The 21,707-nt window shown below is 42.3% G+C and overlaps 2 protein-coding genes across 2 annotated transcripts in view; one reads left to right on the top strand and one right to left on the bottom strand.

Moving 5' to 3' along the window:
* The window catches only part of EYA2 (EYA transcriptional coactivator and phosphatase 2), a 585,490-nt gene that overhangs the window by 210,542 nt on the left and 353,241 nt on the right, over positions 1 to 21,707 (top strand). The gene's annotated exons all lie outside the window — the stretch shown is intronic.
* Positions 1 to 21,707, bottom strand: part of SLC13A3 (solute carrier family 13 member 3) — a 40,376-nt gene that overhangs the window by 16,265 nt on the left and 2,404 nt on the right. The window contains exons 2-6 of the mRNA XM_032767391.2: positions 12,371 to 12,636; positions 11,747 to 11,910; positions 6,864 to 6,930; positions 5,903 to 6,088; positions 2,551 to 2,676 (exon numbers count right to left, since the gene is read on the bottom strand). Of these exons, the coding sequence (XP_032623282.1) occupies positions 2,551 to 2,676; positions 5,903 to 6,088; positions 6,864 to 6,930; positions 11,747 to 11,910; positions 12,371 to 12,636 (809 nt within the window). The remainder of the gene's footprint in view (positions 1 to 2,550; positions 2,677 to 5,902; positions 6,089 to 6,863; positions 6,931 to 11,746; positions 11,911 to 12,370; positions 12,637 to 21,707) is intronic.

Genomic DNA, 21,707 nt, shown 5'->3' with positions numbered 1-21,707 from the left:
TCCAATGGTTAGATCCTTTATAAAGATGCATGTTTGACCATCCAAAAATTCTTAAGTCTTCAATAGATATTGAGGATATCCATAAATTACATAACACATTTACTGGTTATGTTAAAGACCCACCCACCCTTTGTAACACTAACACTGAAACAAACACACAAGATTAAGAACCTACCTACTCCCTAATGCATTATGTAATTTATGCACAGCCCCTTACACAGTACTCTGATTCTTTTAGCAGCTGCAGCTTTACCCAAGGACATCAAGACAACCCCTTGTTATCCAAAATGCTTTTGAGTAAATGCTTTTGCTGCACCTCCCTGAGTGATGGTACTAGGTCAACAGAAACATTCTTCTGGCAACCTATAAAAACTGCATCTACGCTGGAGATTTAGGTTTGCATAGCGGTAGCATTCAGGGGTTGGATTTTTCACACCCTTGCATGCCTAAATTTGAAGTGTAGACCAGGCCAAAATCTGGATTCTTCAATAGGCTTTAATTACTATTACTATTTCTTTAGCTTGATTTTTCTAAGCCCTGACCCTGCCAACACTTAAGATTTGTCTACACTAGAAAGTTTAATTGCACTGGTATAGTTAGTGCAGCAAAATAATCCTAGCGTTGACATAGTTGTAACTACATAAAAGTGTTTACACTGGTATAATTTACTCCAGTTCAGGGTGGGGTGCGAAGCATCTTTATACTGATATAACTACGTCCGCACTAGGGTTTAGATCAGTATAACTATATTGTTTAAAAAAAAAAAATCACACCCCTAACCAACATAGTTACACTAGTATAACTTTTTTAGTACAAAGAATCCTTAAATACATGACTTCGGTGGGATTACTTAAAGCCCCAGTTCATCAAGGCAATTCTTAACTCTTATTGAAATCAATCGGATTTAAACACAAAATCAAAATTAAGCACACGCTGAAGTGCATTGCTGAATCAGATGAACATAGTTACATACATGTTTTCATGTTTGAGAGATCAGGGACTTACACTGGTTATTTCCTATTGCATTGAAAAAGTTCCCTAGTAATTCTGTTTTCTGTGTCACTGATATAATTATATGTTTGGACAATCCTAATGTGCAACTATTTTTTTTCCTTTTCTTTTTTCTCCTGACATTAAAAACCAATAAAAAAAATTTCAAAAGCATCTCTTAGAAATTGTATATGCTCTATGCAGGAAACAGAAATGCATGTTAATTAATAACGTGAAAATTGAAAGAAAAAAAGAGAGGCTTCAAAATGGTGCCAACTTCTCAACAATGCACCCGATTAAAGCAGATCAAGTGCAGCATGTAGTGGAAGTTGGAGAGGACATTGCAAGTACCTAGGTTAGGGGAAAGATTTACAATAAAACCATATTACAGATTAGTTGTAGATTAAACACACTGAAAACAAAATCCCAGTGCTTTGAAATCACTGATGTTTAATCTCTGTCACAAAGTAACCTCTCCAGGGACCAAATTTTCAACCATAAAATGAAATCTTGACTCCACTGAATTCAAAGGAAATTTTGCCATGGACTTCAGTCGGGCCAGTATTTCATCTAGAGTCTCTAAAGACTTGTTTCTGCACTGAAATAAATGGGAGCTTTGCCACTAACTTCCCTGGGAACAGAATCAGGCAGTAAATCTAAGCCTGCAAAACTCTGTGTTCACTGACTGCACATGCAAATCACTTTGTTGTGCGTGTCAGTTGGATGGCCAACTACCTAAATGTCAGATTTGTGCACACAAACACCCACATGCACCTCCAAATGACTATGTGCCCAACATTTGCAGGCTCAGATGTGCAGGCTAGCGAAAGCTAGCTGTAAATTGAGACCCTTGGGTGAGATTTTCAAAAGTGCTCGGCATTGGCCTAAATGCTCCCATTAAAGTTAATGGTAAAACTCTCCGGGATTTCAATGGGAACAGAGTTAGGCCAATGTTAACGCTTTTGAAAGTCCCATTTTTTTGGTCAGATCCTGTATTAGGGTAAAATATCATAGCTCCACTGATCTCAGTTAAGCTCTTCTAATTTATATCACCTGACAATGAGGGCCTTCGAGCCTTTGAAAAAGTAGAATTCATGAAAGGGTTTTTTTATTAGAGCTGGTTGGGTAATGGAAAGAAAAATTTTGCTTTCAGTTTTTATCCAAAAATGTGCTTCATCAATCTTTTCTGACCACGTCTACTCATGTGCCATATTTTTAACCCTTCACAATCTCTCCCATGAACTTTCTGAACAGAATATCAAATAATAATATAATTCTGAGCTCTGCATTCATCATTTATATGGCAATTTCTCTCATTATTCATCACAATGAATTTACTCAAATAGGAGCTTTTAGCTGAACATACATGACCTACGTCTAGCTTTGTATAGAACAAGTATCGACCGAGTTATTACAACATATACAGATGAAATGTCTAAGGGCCTGAACCAAGAATCCCATTGATTTCACTGGGTTTTGGATCAGGACCAGATAAACTGTTTGCCTATAATGAAGTTACAACTAGATTAAAGTATACAAATAGATTAGATAGAAAAGTACCTTAGGTTAATTCCCCCGTACAGGAAACTGATCCATAGCCATCCCAGTAAAAGGAAAAGCAGCATTAAAGGAAATGCAAACACAAACCAGGATCCAAAGTTCACCACATCACACCCTGGAAAAAAACTTAGAAAACAGGGAAAGCTAATTAATCTGAGAAGTGAAACACCCCTTTCACATGAAATGAAGGGGAACAGATGTCTGAAATCAAGATCAAAATGTCATGCAAACTTTCCAGCTACACAGTTTTTAAAAAGGTGATTATTTGTATATCAATAGTGCCAACCAGCACCAATTGAGATTGGGACCCTATTGTGTTAGGAGTTGTACGAGCATGCCATAAGAAACAGTCCCTGCTTCAAAGAATTTAAATGGACAATTTGAAATGACATTTTGGAACAGACCTTTCTAGATTTGCAGAAATTCCCAAATAATAACACTCAATATTTAGCACTTTATAGAAATTAACTAATTAATCCTAATTCATGGTGGAACCCACTTTAAGAGTGTCTGAACATGAACCTTACAGAAGACATCTACCCACTTTCATCCATGTCTAAGAAGAACCTTCTATGTAGATCACTGCATGGTTGAAAAATAACTGCAAGTTTACAGTGACAACACTATATCTACTTTTTCAGATGGGAAGCCTCTTAGTGTTTAATAATAGTCAAAGCACTTTACAAAGAACATCAGTATCATCTGTATTTGACAGATGGATAAACTGAGGCACAAAGGACTTGTCCACGTTCATCCAGCAGCAGAGTCAACTGAGTCCCAGTTTAATGGTCTAGCCGCTAGGCAACACTGCCATCCAGGACAGAAATAGTGTGTGCCTTGTTTTCCCTTTTCACCACATAATGGACAACTTATAAAGTTGCCCTGGTTCACCAAAACACTTAACCATCGGAAGCAGGTCTAAGGGGAAAAACAGTTCAAAAAAGCAGGCAGTTTTTCAAAGAGACGTTATTAAGGGCATACAAGCAAACTATCCCACTGCATAGGAAAGATAGGAAGTATGGCATAAGACCATCCTGGCTTCCCCAGGAAATCTTCAATGATTTGAAACTCAAAAAAAACAAGAAAAGAGTCCTATCAAAAGTAGAAACTTGGTCAAATTACGACACCATGAATATAAAAAAAACCGAACACATGCATGTAGGGACAAAATTAGAAAGGCCAAGGCATAAATTAACTAGCTAGAGACATAATGGGTAACAAAAAAAGATTCTACAAATACATTAGAAGCAAGAGGAAGACCAAGGAGAGGGTATGCTCATTACTCATTGACAGGGGGAAGACAATCACAGAAAATGTGGAAATAGAAGAAGTGCTAAATGCCTTTTTTGTCTGTTTTCACCAAAAGGTTATTAGTGATCGGACGTCTAACATAGTGAACGTCAGTGAAAATGACATAGAATCTGGGGCTAAAATAGGGAAAGAACAAGTTAAAAATTACTAAGACAAGCTAGATGTCTTCAAGTCATTAAGGCCTGGTAAAATACATCCTAGAATATTCAAGGAGCTGACTGGGGAGACATCTGAGCCACTGGCGATTATCTTCAAAAACTCATAGAAGACAGGAGAGATTCCAGAGGACTGGAAGAGGGCAAATATAGTGCCAGTTTATAAAAAGGGAGATAAGGAGAATCTGGGAAATTACAGACCAGTCTGCCAGCTTGTCATATGGTTCAGTACATGGAAAGATAATGGAGAAAATAATCAAGCAACCAATTTGCAAACACCTAGAAGATGATGTCAGAAGTAACAGTCAACATGGATTTGTCAAGAACAAATCATGTCAAACCAACCTAATAGCTTTCTTTGACAGCGTAACAAGCCTTGTGGATGTGAAGAAGTGGTAGACATAGTATATCTAGAATTTAGCAGTACGGCTTTTGATACTGTCTCATATGACCTGTTCATAAACAAACTAGGGAAATATAGTCTAGATGGAGCTATTATAAGGTGGGTGCATAACTGCCTGGAAAACCATTCCCAGAGAGTAGTTATCAATGGTTCACAGTCAAGCTGGAAGGGCACATCAAGTAGGGTCCTGCAGGGATTGGTTCTGGATCCAGTTCTGTTCAATAGCTTCATAAATTATTAAGATAAAGGCACAGAGAGTACACTTATAAAGTTTGCAGACGATACCAAGTTGGAAGAGGTTGCAAGTGCTTTGGAGGATAGGATTGAAATCCAAAATGATCAGGACAAACTGGAGAAATGTTCTGAAATAAATAGGATGAAATTCAATAATGACAAATGCAAAGTTCTCCACTTAGGCAGGAACAATCACTTGCACACATACATAATGGGAAATGACTGCCTAGGAAGGAGTAATGCAGAAAGAGACTTAGGGATCATAATGGATCACAAGCTAAATATGAGTCAACAATGTAACACTGTTGCCAAAAAAGCAAATATCATTCTGAGATGGATCAACAGTAGTGTTGTAAACAGGACACAAGAAGCAACTCTTCCGCTGTAGTCTGCACTGATAAAGCCTCAGTTGGAATATTGTGTGTAGTTCTGGTTGCCACATTTCTGGAAAGATGTGAACAAACTGGAGAAAGTACAGAGGAGAGCAACAAAAATTATTAAAGGTCTAGAAAAATGACCTATGAGGAAAGTTTGAAAAAACTGGGTTTGTTTAGTCTGGAAAAGAGAAGACTGAAAGGGGACATAACAGTTTTCAAGTACATAAAAGGTTGTTAAAAGGAGAAGAAAAATTCTTCTCCTTAACCTCTAAGGATAGGACAAGAAGCAATGGGCTTAAATTGTTGGAAGAGAGGTTTAGGTTGGACATTAGGAAAAAATTCCTAACTGTCACGGTGGGTAACCACTAGAACAAATTGCCTAGGGAAGTTGTGCCATTGGAGGTTTTTAAGAACAGGTTCGACAAATACCAGTCAGGAATGATCTAGTTATTATATAGTCCTGCCTTGAATGCAGGAGACTGGGTTAGATGACCTATTGAGGTGCCTTCCAGTCCTACACTTCTGTGATTCTAAGTGCTTGATTTTAAGCATATGGTTAAGTCCCAAAAACATATGAGAGTGTTTTTCAGAGTCAGGACCTACAGCATGAGGGTGAAAATCCACGTATGATAGCTAAGGCTGAAGGAGCCATTTCCTTTTGAATTCCTACTGTCACTTTCTTTTCCCAAAACTTGCTTTTGAGAGCAGGAACTTCACACACCTGGTCTCAGCCTAAAGGTGAATTTCCTATAGGAAACATGTGATGTCTTAATTTTGTAGAATTCCCTCTAATAGAACGTGCAGATCAGCAAAGATTTCATAAACTGATTGTACTCCGAGGGATCTGGCTTCCTAAGAATTTCCTCCCATACCTCTTTAGCTGTCCTAGAAGGATGAGATTTGGTGCCGTTCCAGTCAGCGTTGCTGTACCTCCAATGCTGGCTGCATAAGGGATTGAAATGAGGAAACCTTTCCATATGTTTGCCTTGTATTCGTCCTCTTTCTTTAAATCCGTGGCAACTTCAATGACAACTTCCTTCTCGTCCATCAGATCTTTGCTTTAAAACATTCCAAAAGAGACTCCATTGAAAGCCCTGGTTTAAATACAGGTGTAACCAATTCAGAACCTTGACAAAAGGAAAATTCTCAGCTTTTAGCAACGAGATTAGCAATATCCCAAGGGACATGTATGCAGAATATTGCAACACATGGGGCCTGCTTGACATCCTCATCATCCAGCTGATGACTGAGAACCACTCTGTACTGGACCAGTCCTGTGAAATGCTGAGCTCCTTGACTGCCCTCAATGGGAGCTGAAGGTGCTCACATCTCCCAGGAGCCACTCACCACCTTGTAAGATAAGGCTGTAAAAAAAAAATTAACAAAAAGTCAATACTCTTCATGTTAAAATATGAAAAAGGCTTTGATGCTCTCAAGCTATGGAGTAGCAAGAAGAGTCTATTCCTGGGGAAGATATTTATTCTACATCATTTACATATCAAACCTGGACCATCAGAGAGATGTAAATCTTGGTGATTTAAACCTGCTGCCTGACACATTTAATATTCTCAAAAAAGCAATGCAGACACTTCCCCAGCAGCAGGCGCCTCCAATCCCATTTTCAAAGTGGCCTGAAAATTTGGCCCTGTGCTGTCTTATTGAACATATTGGAGAGGGGTTTTCTCTGGTCAGGCTGTTGGTAGTCAGGAAACAGAGTAATAGGTGGAATCAAAAGAGTTTCATTGATTGAATTTCTCACTCCTAAGGCTGTTTCTATTTGAGGGGATAATTTCCTCACTCAACTCTCCAATACAAACTTTATAGTTAACTTACTCCTCAGTACTTGCCAGAAACTGCAGCTCAGTTGGTACAGTGTAAAGTTTATTCTGCTGTAAAGAGGCTGAAAAAGAAAGATTAGGACTTTAAAACAGTTTAAAGCATCTAGAAAAACTCTCCCGGACCCAAACAATGGAATGGAAAGGGCTGCCATTTTCAAAGACGAAAATTCACTCCACACACAGAGAGTTCTATGCTGGTAAATCTCAAGAAGGCAGAAGAAGTAAAATCCATTTCTGTTGATCTGAGGCCAGGGCACAGGCGGCAATACAGCCCACTCCCCACAGCCACCACTACGTTCTGTAGGACGCCATGTATAACATCGTTCCAAAGATCTCTGGCAGACTGCTCTCCCTCACCTTGACAAACTCAGCTTCTCCTGTGCGACCAGGACAGTCTACTTCTGACCAAGGGTTTTTTTTTTAATGTCTCTAGTGACATGGATATTCTAATGTAGACTGTATTTCCAGTTTGTAATTTAACCTCTCGGGTATTTGGTGTTTAAATTACGGTTCATTTTTAGGACTCAAAATAATTTTATCCGAATTTTAAAAAATGGTTTGGCCTTAAATTACATCAAGATTATCCCTGTCCCAAAATCACTTGCCCCCAAAGGATGAGCTCTGAGAGGGTGAAATTTCAGCCCCATGCACCACTTTGCTCCCACCTCCAATCCCATTTTGAAGGCTAGAGTAGGACATAGTGGTGATTAGGCCCTATCCCAGGCCATCTTCACATGGGTCAATTTCACCCAGAGAGCACAGGCAATTTTTAGAGCCCATCAGCCCTCTGAAAGCCACACATTCCCAAGGCTGAACACTCTCAAAGTATAGCATAATTCTCTGAAGGCCAACCCCGGGGCATAAGGCCTAGGAGAGCATGGGGGAACTTTGGATCTGACTAGCCACTTCTGCTTGCAGTTCTCAGTGACATGGCACATTTGAGCAATACATTTTTATAAAACCCCATTCCCCAGAATTTTACCTTGGTCTCAGGGAGACAGTGAATTTTATTAGATTTAAACCAGAAACATAGTTCTTTATTATACTTGATGTTTGCTATTGTTGCTGAACTTTGCTACCCTTGCTGTGTTGTCATACATTGTAGGATTTCAGAGGCTTACGATTAGGGTTACTAACAATCAAAATGCCCTGCTGATCATCACGGGCATGGACTCAGTGCTATTTTTCCCCCCAGCTTTCCCTGCACATACTTCATCCACAAACATTGCCTTCTCTTACCTTCAAGAAAATGTAGTGAACTATGGGGAGAGGACACAATGGTCAAAGTCTTTGGACCTGTTTACTCATACACTGAAGAGATCAAGCTCAGTGAAGCAGGGAACTTGGCAATGTCATGTTTTACATGTTGCTAATTTGTGGAATCAGAGTTAATTCTCTTGGAAAGGTGAGCTTTGATTCCAAGAAAGCTATAATAAAGGGATGTAACTGGAAGGAAGAAAATTAACCCATTGGTGTCTGTGGACTTTCTCTCTATGGGTAAATGTCAACTCTTGAATAGAGGGCCAAACCAAAGCCTATGCACTATTTAAATCCCACTTAAGCCCTTGTGCTGGCCTTTTAAATAAGAGTGTAAGTTTCATTTTGTCTATTTTAGATGCTCTCAATGTCTTTCATACTGGGCCCAAACCCCCTCCCATATAGCAATAAGGGAAGGATCCACCCTTTGACACCTGTTCACAGGCCTCCTGGGGCATTGCACTCCCAAGGCTGAGAACCCCTTTTGTTTGTTTTTTTAAACAGAGAGAGAGAAAGAGACTGCATAATGGCCACATTCCCAGTGATTGATGAAGTTGTGAGTTATGCAGGTTATCCCAAAAGTGTGCTAAGAAACCCCTCATCCAGGGCTATACTATCACACAATCTGTACAGGCTACACACTTTACAGAAAGACTGCTCTAGATAAAATTTAGCTTTAACACTATTGTGCTCTTATTAGACTCCCTTGGCCAGTAAAGACAAGGTGACTTAATAACATGAACCCAGGCATGGTGTAAGAAGATCATCACCATGAACTTTTAGAGGTTTCTAAAATATATTGAAAAAGTAATTTTTCCAACCCTAAAAATGTAACATTCTGAGGGCTGATATCTCACAGTCTGCCAGGGGGATAACAAAAGGAAAGGCGGAGCTATGAATTTGTAACTTTGTAATGAGATGATGCTTTTGTTCCTAGCCTTGTTGGACTGCAGGACACACCCCATGTGATTCTGGAGAAGAAAATCTACATTTAAGAGGAAACATTTTTAAATAGTTGTTTAAAGCTGCTCAGAGGACTGAAATGTTGGCAGAGATGGATTAGCGGGCAGAGAGGTGAGGCGGTCAAAGGTGCAGGATACATTTATTATCACATGGCTCTGCAGCTCATCATGTGGATGTCACAGGGCATATCTTTGGAAGTGTCAGAATATAATCAAATTAATTAAGGTTGTGCCTAAGGAATTTACAGCCAGCCTCAAGAGGGAAAATTTTGCACATCATCAGATGTCATTCTTAAAAGCAGCTCAAAATGGAACCCATTTTGCAATATTCTTGCTCATCGAATTTTTTGAAATGTATCTGATTATACCTTGGAAGTCTAAAATGAGTGTAGCTCTTTGCAAAGGTAGCGTGTAAATTGTTCGTTTCATGCAAGCTGTGCAAAAGTTGGGCAACAAAACCTAAGCCTAGTCCTGGGGTCAAGCCAAGTTTCAATAACAGATTAACCCTTAAGGAAAAACCTGGTTCACAGATCTCATCATCTTTCTAGACACAAACCAAATTCATTGTTTTTGACTGAGAATTGCTTCAAGATTTGGTGTTCATTCAAGAAATTCAGCTTGCATTGGCCAGATCACAGATGAAGCTCCCAATCTATTTTCTAAATACAATGAGGATGAGAGAAAAGGCCAAATCTGTCCTGGCATTCATATTAGAGCTAAATTAGGCTCCACTGTTACTGATTTCTACCTTTCTCCCAGACAAAGAGATACTAGGATATCTGCATTTTGACACCTTATATTTCAGTTGTGAATTTTTCTTTCACTTCTGTTTACTATACTGGCAAGTCTCAACTTCCAAATAAATAACAACAACGATGCAGCTAACATATCTGCAAACCATCACTCTGTTGATTCTGTGTATGTTATAGCCTTGTCTGTCTTGCTTGTTTACATTGTAAGTTCCTTGGGACAGGGGCAGTATGTACAGTACCTAGCACAATGGGCTACCATTGGTCCCCAGTATTAACTGTCCCTTAGACACTACCATAATAAACATTACAAATAAATAATCAAATCAGCTCAAAGGACAGGGTTAAAGATCAAACTCGCTAAATGCTCTAATTACAGACAGACTATCAGGTTTGGAAGGGACCTCAGGAGATCATCTAGTCTAATCCCCTGCTCAAAGCAGGGCCAATTCCCAGACACGTTTGTACCCCAGTTCCCTAAATGGCCCCCTTAAGGATTGAACTTGCAACCCTAGGCTCAGCAGGCTAATGCTCAAACCACTGAGTTATTCCTTCCCCCAAAAGGTCACAAAAAAGAGTAACCATTTGTAATAGACTAAAAATGTGCATGGTTAAAAATTCATAGAGTAAAAGCAACAAAATGGCTTGGATCAAAAATATCTCATGATTGCCATACACAGATTGTGAATTACAACTCTGTAAGAACATACATATGCTTGAATTCAGTTTTCTACATCTCAGGAATCAGCAGCCATTACTCAGTAACGGCTACTTCTGTTTCCGCAGTTCACAAAGGCAATTAGGAGAAGAGAGAGAAGCTACTACTACCCTAACCATAATTAATAGCTTCAGCGAGGACTTCATTTCTATATTGCTGCTTTCATCACTGTCTCCCAAAAGAAAAAATCTCCCTGGAAATTATTTTGTGAACAATCAAACTACTGGGGAAGATTTTTTCCCCCAATTACTAATCTCCCTGATTGAACCTTGTGCAATAGCTGTTTATTAATAATCCTTAGCATTTCTGTAGCACTAGTCCTGAGGATATCTCAAAGCTTTATACGCTTCATTTAACCCTCTAACCCCCCCACCCCCCCCACACACACATGTTGTTATCTCCATTTTACAGTTGGGAAAAGAGAGGAACAGAGAGGAGAAATGACTTTTCCAAGATCACACAGCAAATCAGTGACAGGAAATCCTGACTCCAATCCCTTGCTCTAATCACTCCCACACTGGAAAAGGGTGTGTGCTGTAAAGGCTTCATCCTAAATCCACGGCAGACAATGGCATAGCTCTCATTGACTTTAATGGTGCAGGATCAGGGCCTAAAAAGCCAGGGAATGTCTTACCCAGAGCCCGCAGATAGGGCCACTAACTGTGCAAAAAGTTATTGTTTAAAAGAGGTATTGGCTGTCTCTCTGCCTGTCTAGGTATCGATATGAGTCTCTTCACCATCGCATCTGGGTGCCTTTATGGGCTTGGAGTTTTATTTGCACCGTTACTTTGCTTATCAGAGCTCCACGGGTATGTATCACCCAACCTTTCCCTTTTTGCCCCAGGACCCATTTGCAAATCAAATGCTTCACCTCACCAGATCTGTCTGGTGAAATGTCTCATTCAATAGCTCACGGCTCCCAATGGGTATTGAGGCTCATAGGAATCTATTCTGATTTGCATGACAGGAGGAAGAGCCAGGGTGAAGGGGAGTGATGAGAGAGGGTAACAGTCCAATGCCCTTTCGCCTCCATAATGAAACATTCTATTAAAAAGGGCATTCCAATACATATTAAACTTCAGCTAACAGGCCTGCTTTTATCCCCATAGAATTCAATGGAAATTTAGTCACCAAGCTCACTGGGAACAGGACTGTCCCCAGGTTGTGCAATCTATTGCGCTATGTGAGCTACCTGGATTTTCTTCATTTTCTCTGTTGAGATCTTTAGATGCTTCTTTCTCTCCAAAGAGGCTCTTCAGAATCGCATTTGCAATTGGAAGCATCATAGCAGTGGAGGCTGTATTGCTTAACCACATGGACAGGAAAGAAGTTGTCAACATCATTCCTAAGATCAGCCTGAAAGGCAGAAAAATTAAGTTTAACAACCTGTGTTTTACAAGGTCAATTTTAGATTCCAGCAGAGAAAATCCCATGCCACAGTCTCATAAAATGAACAGGAACAAAGCTGGCTATAATATGCCAGAGCATGTATAACTGGGATAAATGCTAATATGACAAGGTTGAAGTAGTTGCATTTCTCCTCTGCTTCATTGTAAGCCAACAAAGGAATGAAAACAACCGGAGCTTAATGAAATCAGCAAGCTCTGAAAAAGGAGAGTGAGTGAGTGAATGTGTGTGTGTGTGTCTGTGTGGAGAGAGAGAGAGGTGTGTGCAATGCTCTTACTAGTGCGCACAATTGACTATTTGTAGCACTGTTTTCTTGGCCAATCTCCAGCTCAGCTCACATGTTGAAATCACCAGAGTTTGAGCCTGGGGAATTAAGGCACAAAGCAAGCACCGTTGGTCTGTAGGTTACCTTGCAGGCTGGACTCCCACAAGCATGAGGACCTTCAGGGCAATCCGGCGGTGCAGGTTCCACTCTTCGATGGCCGATGCCATGATTAAACCACTGAGAAAGAGGAAGTTGGTGTCTAAAAAATACTGTGGGCAAACTTTGTTCGAAGGGAGAATCCCCAGAAATGGAAACAAGGTGATTGGCAGCAGAGCAGTCACAGCCAGAGGCAGCGCTTCTGTGCACCAGTACACGGCCATCACGAGGATCACATAGAGGCATTTTCCCTCCTGAGGAGGCAAAAGGAAATGGAGAGAGAGAAGCTGACGGCTCTGGAGTTACAAACAAGCCTTCGCGCACTGGTACACTTACCACGGACAAGTAAAATACACCCACTTACCACTAGTGTGCAGGGGTAGAGAGAGCATGGGAGGGGGTCACCCCTCATCTATGTAGAATTTGCCCCAGATCATTCCATTGGGGCAGGATTCAAATCATAGAAATGCAGGGCTGGAAGGGACCTCAAAATGTTATCTAGTCCAGGGCTGAGTATATCTAAAACATCCCTGACACGTGCTTCTTCAACCTGTTCTGAAAACCTTCAGTAACAGGGATTCCACAACCATCCTTGGAAGTCTAGTCCAGTAGGTCACTATCCTTATAGTTAGAAAGTTTTTCCTAATATCTAACCTAGATCTCCCTTGCTGCAGATTAAGCCCATTACTTCCTGTCCTACTTTCCAATGGGGAACAATTGATCACCATCCTCATTATAACAGCCATTAACATATCTGAAGACTTATCAGGTCCACCTCAGTCTTCTGTTCTCAAGACTAAGCAAGCCCAGTTTTTTTTAACCTTTCCTCATAGATCAGGTTTTCTAAACCTTTTATCATTTTTGTTGCTCTCTTCTGGACTCTGTCCAAATTGTCCAGATCTTTCTTAAAATGCAGCACCCAAAAATGGACACAGTACTCCAGCTGAGGCCTCACCAATGTCAAGCAGAGCGAAACAATTACCTCCTTTGCCTGACATACAACATTTCTAAACATACATGCCAGAATATTCGCCCTTTTCACAACTGCATCACATTGTTGGCTCATGTTCAATTTGTGATCCACTGTAACCCCCAAATCCTTTTCTAAAGTACTACTACCTAGCCAGCTATTTCCCATTTTGTAGTCGTGCTTTGATTTTTCCTTCCCAAGTATACTTTGCTCATCTTTACTGAATTTCATCTTGTAGATTTCAGACCAATGCTCCAATTTATCAAGGTAATTTTGAATTCTAATTCTGTCCTCCAAAAGTGTGCAACCCCTCCCAGTTTGGTGTCATCTGCAAATTTTATAAGCATGCTCTCCACTTCATTATCCAAGTCATTAATGAAAATATTGAACAATACTTGATCCAGCACTGACCCTTGCGTGACTCCACTAGATACATCCTCCAAGTGTGATAGTGAATTCTTGACACCTGCTTTTTGAGTATGGTCTTTCAACAATTTGTGCACACACCTTATAGTAATTTCATCTAGATCACATTTTCCTAGTTTCCCTTCTGTGGAATGAAGAGAGGGTCTGGGACCTAGAACCTAAGGAAACCTTAATATCCATGTACATCTCAGGGGCTTTGCCATAGGCATTGGGTTATATGTATGGAAGCTCTGTGCCTCCACATGAGGGGTGGGTACATCTCCCTTGTTATGGAGAGGAGAGTCAACTGCCTCCAAGCACTGATTTTTCTCTCCCATCCCCTATGCCTACAGATCTGCACAGGGATGGGAGCAGGAGGAGCAAAACCTGGCTGGACTGGGAAGGGAAATGTGCATTGATCCTTCTGCACACCAGCGACAATAAATCCTCCAGCGACTGCATTAACTTTTGCACTGAGACCCCTCTATACCCTTGAGGGTTATTAGGGGGGAGAGCTAGCAATAAAGGAAACAGAGAAATAATCCACTTGACTAATTATGTTGTTAATCTTCTGTCTACAATGCTGCTCAAATGAGATGAGAGTTGCTAACACCCTGGGTTTTCCAACAGAGTTTACAGACTGTAATGCAAATATTTTTTTGCCCTCAGTCCAAGTTCCAGAAACTTCGCAAGATCAAATGACTTTTTTTCCCTTTGCCCAATCCTCTTCAGCTTCCAGAAAGGAAAGTTTCACCAAAATGAATTTCAACTCGGGTGTCACGTTCTGTCTCTTATTGTATCAGTGATTTAAACTGTTTGTCAACATCCCAGTGCAAGAGCGCCATCAACGAAGCTCTCAATTGATCTGGTTAGATAAAAGTACAATTCAGAGGGCTAGTTGTAAAGACAAGAGTTTTTATTTTCTGAAAAGAACACTGACAATTTCTACATATTAATTAAGCAAGCCAACTCAACAGGCTACACCCTGTAGCCTAATAATTCACTTGCAGAGCAGGATCAAAAGCCAAGGTTTACAGACACAACCAGGCGTGAAGAATTGTACCATGATTCTGAAGTGTCTCGTTGCAATTTTGTGGTGTCATCTATTAATCGATAACAAAAATAGCCAATGTTGTACTTTTGACAAAACTGTAGTTTTCTTGATGTAACTTAGTTCAGAACACAAAGTGGATGGACCCCACCCATAGAAAAATTTTAAATGAAAACAAGGAGTGTATCTTTAACAGCACCCACCCACCCACCCAACTTTTTATTAGGAATAAGAAGCCCCAAGAACAACACTCACAGCCTCTAAGTCCTTAATGAAACTGAACATTCTGAATTATCAAAGCACTCTTCAAATATTAATAAACTAGTGATCCCAGCCCCTGGAAGGTTGGTTAGTAAGCATTAAGGGAGTTAGGTGCCTACATTCAACTGCTTTCACCTGCTATCCTAGCCAGTGTTCTTTGGCCAGGGCAACTGCTTTGCCAGTTTGTGGGGTGGTCAGGCCCTCCACATCCAATCCATCCAATGTCTGTGCAGCATGCACCTCCCAGGGAATATGTAGCAATGTGTTCCTCCTCCCCAACATATTATATCCCACCCTGCAGAACCATTGCCTAACGGCACCACTCTGCTTCCCCCGCCCCCCATGCAGCATAGGGATTTGGGGAATAAATAAGTCTCTGGCTCAATTAAAGTTCAGATAATTTTTGGTAGCAAATGCAAACTTTCAAGTGGGTCTTGTGATTGGGTTAATTTTTAACCATTTAATGATTGCTAGGGAAGTCTTGGGTAACTCTGCACTGCCCCGGAGCTGCTTCCAGTTATACCAGAGACAAAACTGGCTCTTTAGAGAATGACCTCTGCTCTGCTGTGCTCAAGAGATACCTTTGTCCCACTGACGAATCCTGGATTTTTCATGCTAGGATACCTACTGTGCACTCTGCAATGGCAGAGGAAGCCAAGCCTTACCTAGCAATGGTTACTACAGAAGACAAACTTCCACTGCCTGGCAGCTTGAAGGAGGAGACAGGAACAACCCATCAGAAGAAGTGAGCTGACATCTTGGAGGGACTTCAGTGGGGACAATATTATGGGATCCAGGGCTAGCTCCAGGTTTTTTGCCGCCCCAAGCGAAAAAAAAAAAAAGGCCTGAGTGCCGCCTCTTGAAAAGGGCCACCCCAAGCACATGCTTGGAACGCTGGTGCCTAGAGCCGGCCCTGATGGGAGCTACTGGAAGACTTTCTTAGTCAGGCAAAATTTGCTGGGCAATACACATTCATCAGCCCATTGACTGCTTAATCCCTCCCTGCCATTTGTCACAGGCTCGGGAGAAGAATCAGTAAGGCTAATGGTTTGCAACCACTTTTTTACATACCATTTTGTACGTACCTTTTGTACCTACCATGTTGTACCTACCTTTGTACATACCATTTTGTACCTTTTGTACCTACCTTTGTACATACCATTTTGTACCTTCTTTTTGCACATACTATTTTGTACCTTTTGTACATACCATTTTGTACATACATATTGGTACCTTAAGCTCTTGTTATCTGCTACTGGTACTCAGAACTCCCTTTCTCTGCCTCCACAATGTGGATCCATGCTGCGGCCTGGTGATAGTCACAGTCCCCTGGCAGAACTTGGATAACATCAAAGGGCCTCTCCAAATTACAACAGCCTCCTTGGGCTGCCATGCTGTGTACTACAGCCCGACAACCAATACACCCGTTAGGCCCTCAGCCACGCACACCTGTGCCAGGACAGCCAAGGTGGGAGAGGACCTTCCTCAGTTCCTGTGACAGGGGATTCCTCCCCGGGCCAGAATCTTTGGATCTGGCCCTTTTGCCCAGGGTAAGGGGGTCAGAGCAGAGGTGAGGATCTCACCTTTGATCACCATTATCTAGCATACAAATACCTATCAGTCTCCGGGCTGCTTGCAAACTGTTCACAATTTGACATTCATACTGTTTTGATTGTACACAAAGGTCACATGGTCTATTCACTGAGTGGGTGACCACAAGCATTGGAATCAGACTTCCACTCAGAATACTGGCTTCTTGCAATTATCCTGTAAATCATCATGCAACACATGCCTTGTTTGCAAACATTCTGGATAGCGAACAGAGGTTAAATGACTTAACCCAAGGTCACACTGCAAATCAATGGCACAGCCTGGATCCCAGCTCTCGGTCCTCACCCGCTAGACTACACTCCCTTCCCAGAAGCAGTGATAGAACCTGGGAGCCCTAACTCCCAGGCCCCCACCCTAACCACTAGATATCACTGCTTTTCATTCTGCACATACCTTCTCACCAGTGCACCATACCCCATTCTTGCAATCACTTCCTCTCGCAGCCTCGATGCTGCTAACCCATTGAACTCTATGAACATCACCCACCATCTCCAGTTAGCCTCAGACACCCTCTATTGCTACACAGTTTGAAAGTGGTTCCCCCTGTTTATTGCTTTTAAATGTGAGAGCTGTAACCTTTTCCTAGGAGTTGTTAAGTTTCCTTACTCCAGTCAGGAGATATCCACTGCTTCCAGGCCTATATCTTGCTTCTGAGTTAGTTTTAAGTTGATCTGCGTTCATTAAGGGATTGAACCTGTGTTTTTAGACAGCACTGGGCATTAAACACTTGCTTGGAGCCCCCGGTAGCAGGCCTGGCTACAGCAGATGCTGCCAGGCCAGGGGACTATAGACATTGAGTTCATTAGAAGCAGTTGTAACAAGCACTTTGCACAGCTCATTAAAAGTGGCCCCTGTGCTCAAACTTTCAACACAGTTCCTCCACCTGCTGCCCTGCCTGAGCTCTTTCCAATCATTCACAACTCCCTCTCGGCTTCTTGGGTTAGATATTAAAAAATTTCAGCAGCAGCCGGAGAGGCGGAGAGGACCTGAGGGGCCCTGGTGCAAAGTGTGGTAAGGGAGATGCACTTCCTCAGGAAACCTTGCATTGTGACGCTTAATGCACAATTGACACATTACCCTTTCATTGTTTCACCCCCCGCTGAGGGAGCACATGCTGGCATCCAACCAAACCTGCCTCTGAGGTAAGACTTTCTCTTTCCTCTCTGTAGAAGTAGGGATGATGCCAGTTACCCTAGGGTCTCCTCCTCCAATGATGTGACTCCCTCAGACAGCACTGACAAATGCAGGAGGTGTCATTCAAATGTCAGCATGCCAGGATCCTGCATTCCATCTGTCAATGTATGTACTCACACAGCCGTCTTTACATGGTATCTCTGCTTACAACCTTAGCTATTGCTGCCCTGCCGGGGGCTAATGGTGAAATTTTTTAACAGCATCCCCTTGGTATGAATGGAGGGGTGGAGGATAAATAGCAAAGGAAGGGCCCCAACTTGACAGGTGAACTTTCAATCCTCCGACACCTGAAACAATCAAAAATCGGGGAAACACTCTACGGCAGTGTTCACAAGGAAACTCCTAGCCAGGTGAATGTCACCTAAGTGCACACTAGGATCAAGTCCATTGGAAAGTTCACTGAGGGGTTCAAATCTTTTCAGGGAGCCTGGGCCCACTTAGGATTTTCCTCATGTTAAGTTTGTAGTTTCTTGCAGTTCCAATGCAAGTCCAGGTGAATCATTGCCCTTTGACCCACAACCCCTTGTGAATGGAAATGGATCCCCTGGGAAGCCAAACAAGCTGGCTCAGTCATTTACATTAATTGGCCTTCACAATTCCAGTGGAGCTTTTACTGAGTCAAATTAAAAAGCCCTGAAGACCTTGAATAACCTCATCCCAGCTCCCACGCCCTGCCCCTACTGGGCACTCATAGTGCTCAGTGCTTAGGCCAAACTGAGACCTAAGATAATGGTTCTGTTAGGCCCCACATCTCCAGTCCCCTTTGAAAGACATTAAGAAGTGCATTGTGTTATGGCCAAAATCCAGCCCCTCCTTCATGGCTGTGGAGGGCCCTTTGGCAGCAGAACTGGTGTGGTTCCAATCCATAAGGTAGGGTTGGATGTGGAGGCCACCTGTGACATTAGGATCTGGGCCTTTAAGGGTTGAGCTTCCAAGGCAAAGAGTATGTGAGGGGTGCTGTGAAGCTGCTTAGCCAGCTGGAACAGGACACAGAATAAAGCAGAACTCTTCTAAGCACATAAGCACCGAGTGACCACTGAACACTACAATGCACAGCTAAACCAACACCCACCAGCTCTAACTTCCACTTGTTTTTAATACCCCCCTCCGAGGCAATTACACTGGCATAGCTCACCATAGCACAGTGCTCACTGTCCCCCACCCCCTCACAACTCTGTCATGCTCCCTCCTGCCCAGGGATGTGGGGAATGGGTAGCATAGAGCTAGCTACTGTGGCTTCTCATTACCAAGGGATTCCTCTACAATCAGGGCGCGCTTTAGGGCACCTTTCCAACTGCTTTATGCTGCTCAAAGCTTCCAGAACGGGGTGGCTGAGGTAGTGGCCCAGAGTGTTCATCATATATATTTATCAGGGTTTAGCTACTATGCCAACAGATAGATTATATATTAAACCAATGCATGGACTTGCACTAGATCTACATTTACTATCTTCCCTGAGGGCCTGGCTCCTAAGAAACTGGTTTGAGAAACCCACAAATCAATGAGGTTTCTAGCAGCTGTATGTTCTAAGTCAGTCATTTAACTTCAGCCAGGCAGTTAATGGCATATGTTCCACAGCTAGCACATGTTCCTTTTATAAGCCACTATGCCATCTGGTGTCCCACAGCATGGGCTCCCCTCACCTGCTGACACTGCCTGTTCAACCCTCTTGGTGAACATAGTTATATATGTAACCTGTGCCCTTCATTTCCCAGCAGCCACCTGCTGCTCAGGCTGTGCAGGACAGGTTAAACACAGTTCCAGACGTCAGAATTTAATCCCACATGGATACCTAAGTACAGTTCTTTGCTTGCTTAAAAAAAAGGTGTCAATTTATTTTTTGAAACCGGAAGTTTTACCTGGAACATGAACAAATGACACTCTGCAAGAGTCACTCCCAGCTGTAGGCTCATCCATACTCTGAACTTAAGAAGGACAGTTCAGATAGTGAAACTGCTGCTCGGATTTGTTTTAAACATGCAGGACCAAATTCTGCCCTGATTTATAGTCACCACACTGACATTGGGGATTTGACTTTAAAGTAATACAAATAGTAATGGCAGTGAAGCAGCAATTTTTTAAAATTGTGAATGAATTTATTTAAAGCTCATGAAAATTAAAGACTAATTGCTAACATAGCTCAGTCAGAGATGGTGAAAGTTTCCCACATGCAACTCTGCCAACACCTCTCTAACCTGACCTGCAGCAGCTCCTGGTACTCCAGGCCTCAGCTCTGCACACAATGTCCCACAATGCACTGAAATGCTGATCTGTAGCACCCCCCGCACATAATGCCCAGTTCTGAGTTTCAATCCCCTCCACTTTTCCATCATTGGGTCTTTCTGGTGCAAAAAAGTGCTAATCATGCTGACCTGTGTGGACTTGCACATGAGGAGTGTGCTACCAGTATATTAGAAACCCCAAGTCTGGGCTTCCAAGGGCTGGTCTACACTACAAAGTTAGGTCGACATAAGGCAGCTACACTACAGCTTTTCTCCCATTGATGTCAGTGTCCTATTACACTGACATCATAACTCCACCTCCAGGAGAGGCATAAGACTTATGTTCGTGTAGTTAGGGTGATGCAATGTCTGTGTAGACACTGTGTCCTTTACATTGACTGTCCTGTCTTGCAGAAGCCGCAGAATTGACAGGAAAGCCCCACTCCCTTGGAGAGCTGGGCAGCTGGACTCTGCTCCCAGCTGGGAGCTAGGGTGAGAAGCCCAGGAGACTTCAGGCTCCGATCCCAGCTGGGAGCCAAGGCGAGAAGCAGGGGTGACCTCCTCCCTGCTTCTGTCAGGGAAGGGGCAGGCAAGAAGCCCGGGGCAACTTCCCCTGCTGTCTATGTGGAGTGGGGAGCAGAATGGGAGGCAGTCCGCCAGGACCCCAGGAGCCTGTGGGGCAGCCAGGCTCCTGGCGTACAGCTGAGAAACCAGGCACTCAGCTCCCCACACTGTCCATCTTAGGTCAGTGAAAGATTTCCTGGTGAGGACACACACTACCAAGCTAAGGAGAGTAGTGTAGACATATATAGTGTAGACAGTAGTGCAGTAATTACTGTGGTGGCTGTAAGTAGGCCTAGGTTTGTAGTGTAGACATACCCCAAGACAAGAGTCTGCATTTAGTACACCTCATGTGCGTCTTCTACCACAGACTATATGCCTGGACCTACATCACTGTCAGTTTCAAAAGGGAAGCCATTAAAAGCATTAAAGCCACTTGTTCGGCTACAGAAAATGAATGCACAAACTAACACAATGAGCTATTTACAAGTCTGCAGAAGGAAGGAATTAGATACTTGTTATGTAATCCTATTTCTGCCCTTTGAAACGATCAAAAGATTTCATATGCACTTAGTAAAACATCATCCAAAAAGCAGTTATGCAAAATGGAAACTATGGATTTTAATTCCATAAAGGAATTCTCTCTGCTACTGTGTGGTGACATCAGCTAAAACAATGTTAATTCTTCTTTCTTTCTTTCTTTCTTTTTTATTTCAGGGATTCACGTTGTGACTTGGAAGTGAAGGGTTTACCTAAGCCATGGCTGTTCCAGTCCAGAGCTTCTCTTGAGCAGAGACTGCCAAACACGCTGAACTGTGCCCAATTTTTGCTGATAGGAACAAATTCATTTTCAAGTGGATCTGAATCACAATGTGAATTCAAGGGTGAAATCCTGGCCCCGTTTAAGTCAATGGCAAAACACCTCCCAATCATTGGGGTGAAATACCCCAAGTCTCCTGAGAGGAAATACTAGTCATTCTAGACATCTAGCCAAACTTTGTTGGAGAGAAAGCTGTAAAAATCCTGTATTTCCCCAAGAAGGTTTTCAGC

The sequence above is a fragment of the Chelonoidis abingdonii genome, chromosome 14, assembly GCF_003597395.2.
Source record: "Chelonoidis abingdonii isolate Lonesome George chromosome 14, CheloAbing_2.0, whole genome shotgun sequence".
Taxonomy (NCBI): Eukaryota; Metazoa; Chordata; order Testudines; family Testudinidae; genus Chelonoidis; species Chelonoidis abingdonii.
Note: the sequence above shows the minus strand (reverse complement) of the source record. Positions and strands in the feature narration are given on the sequence as shown.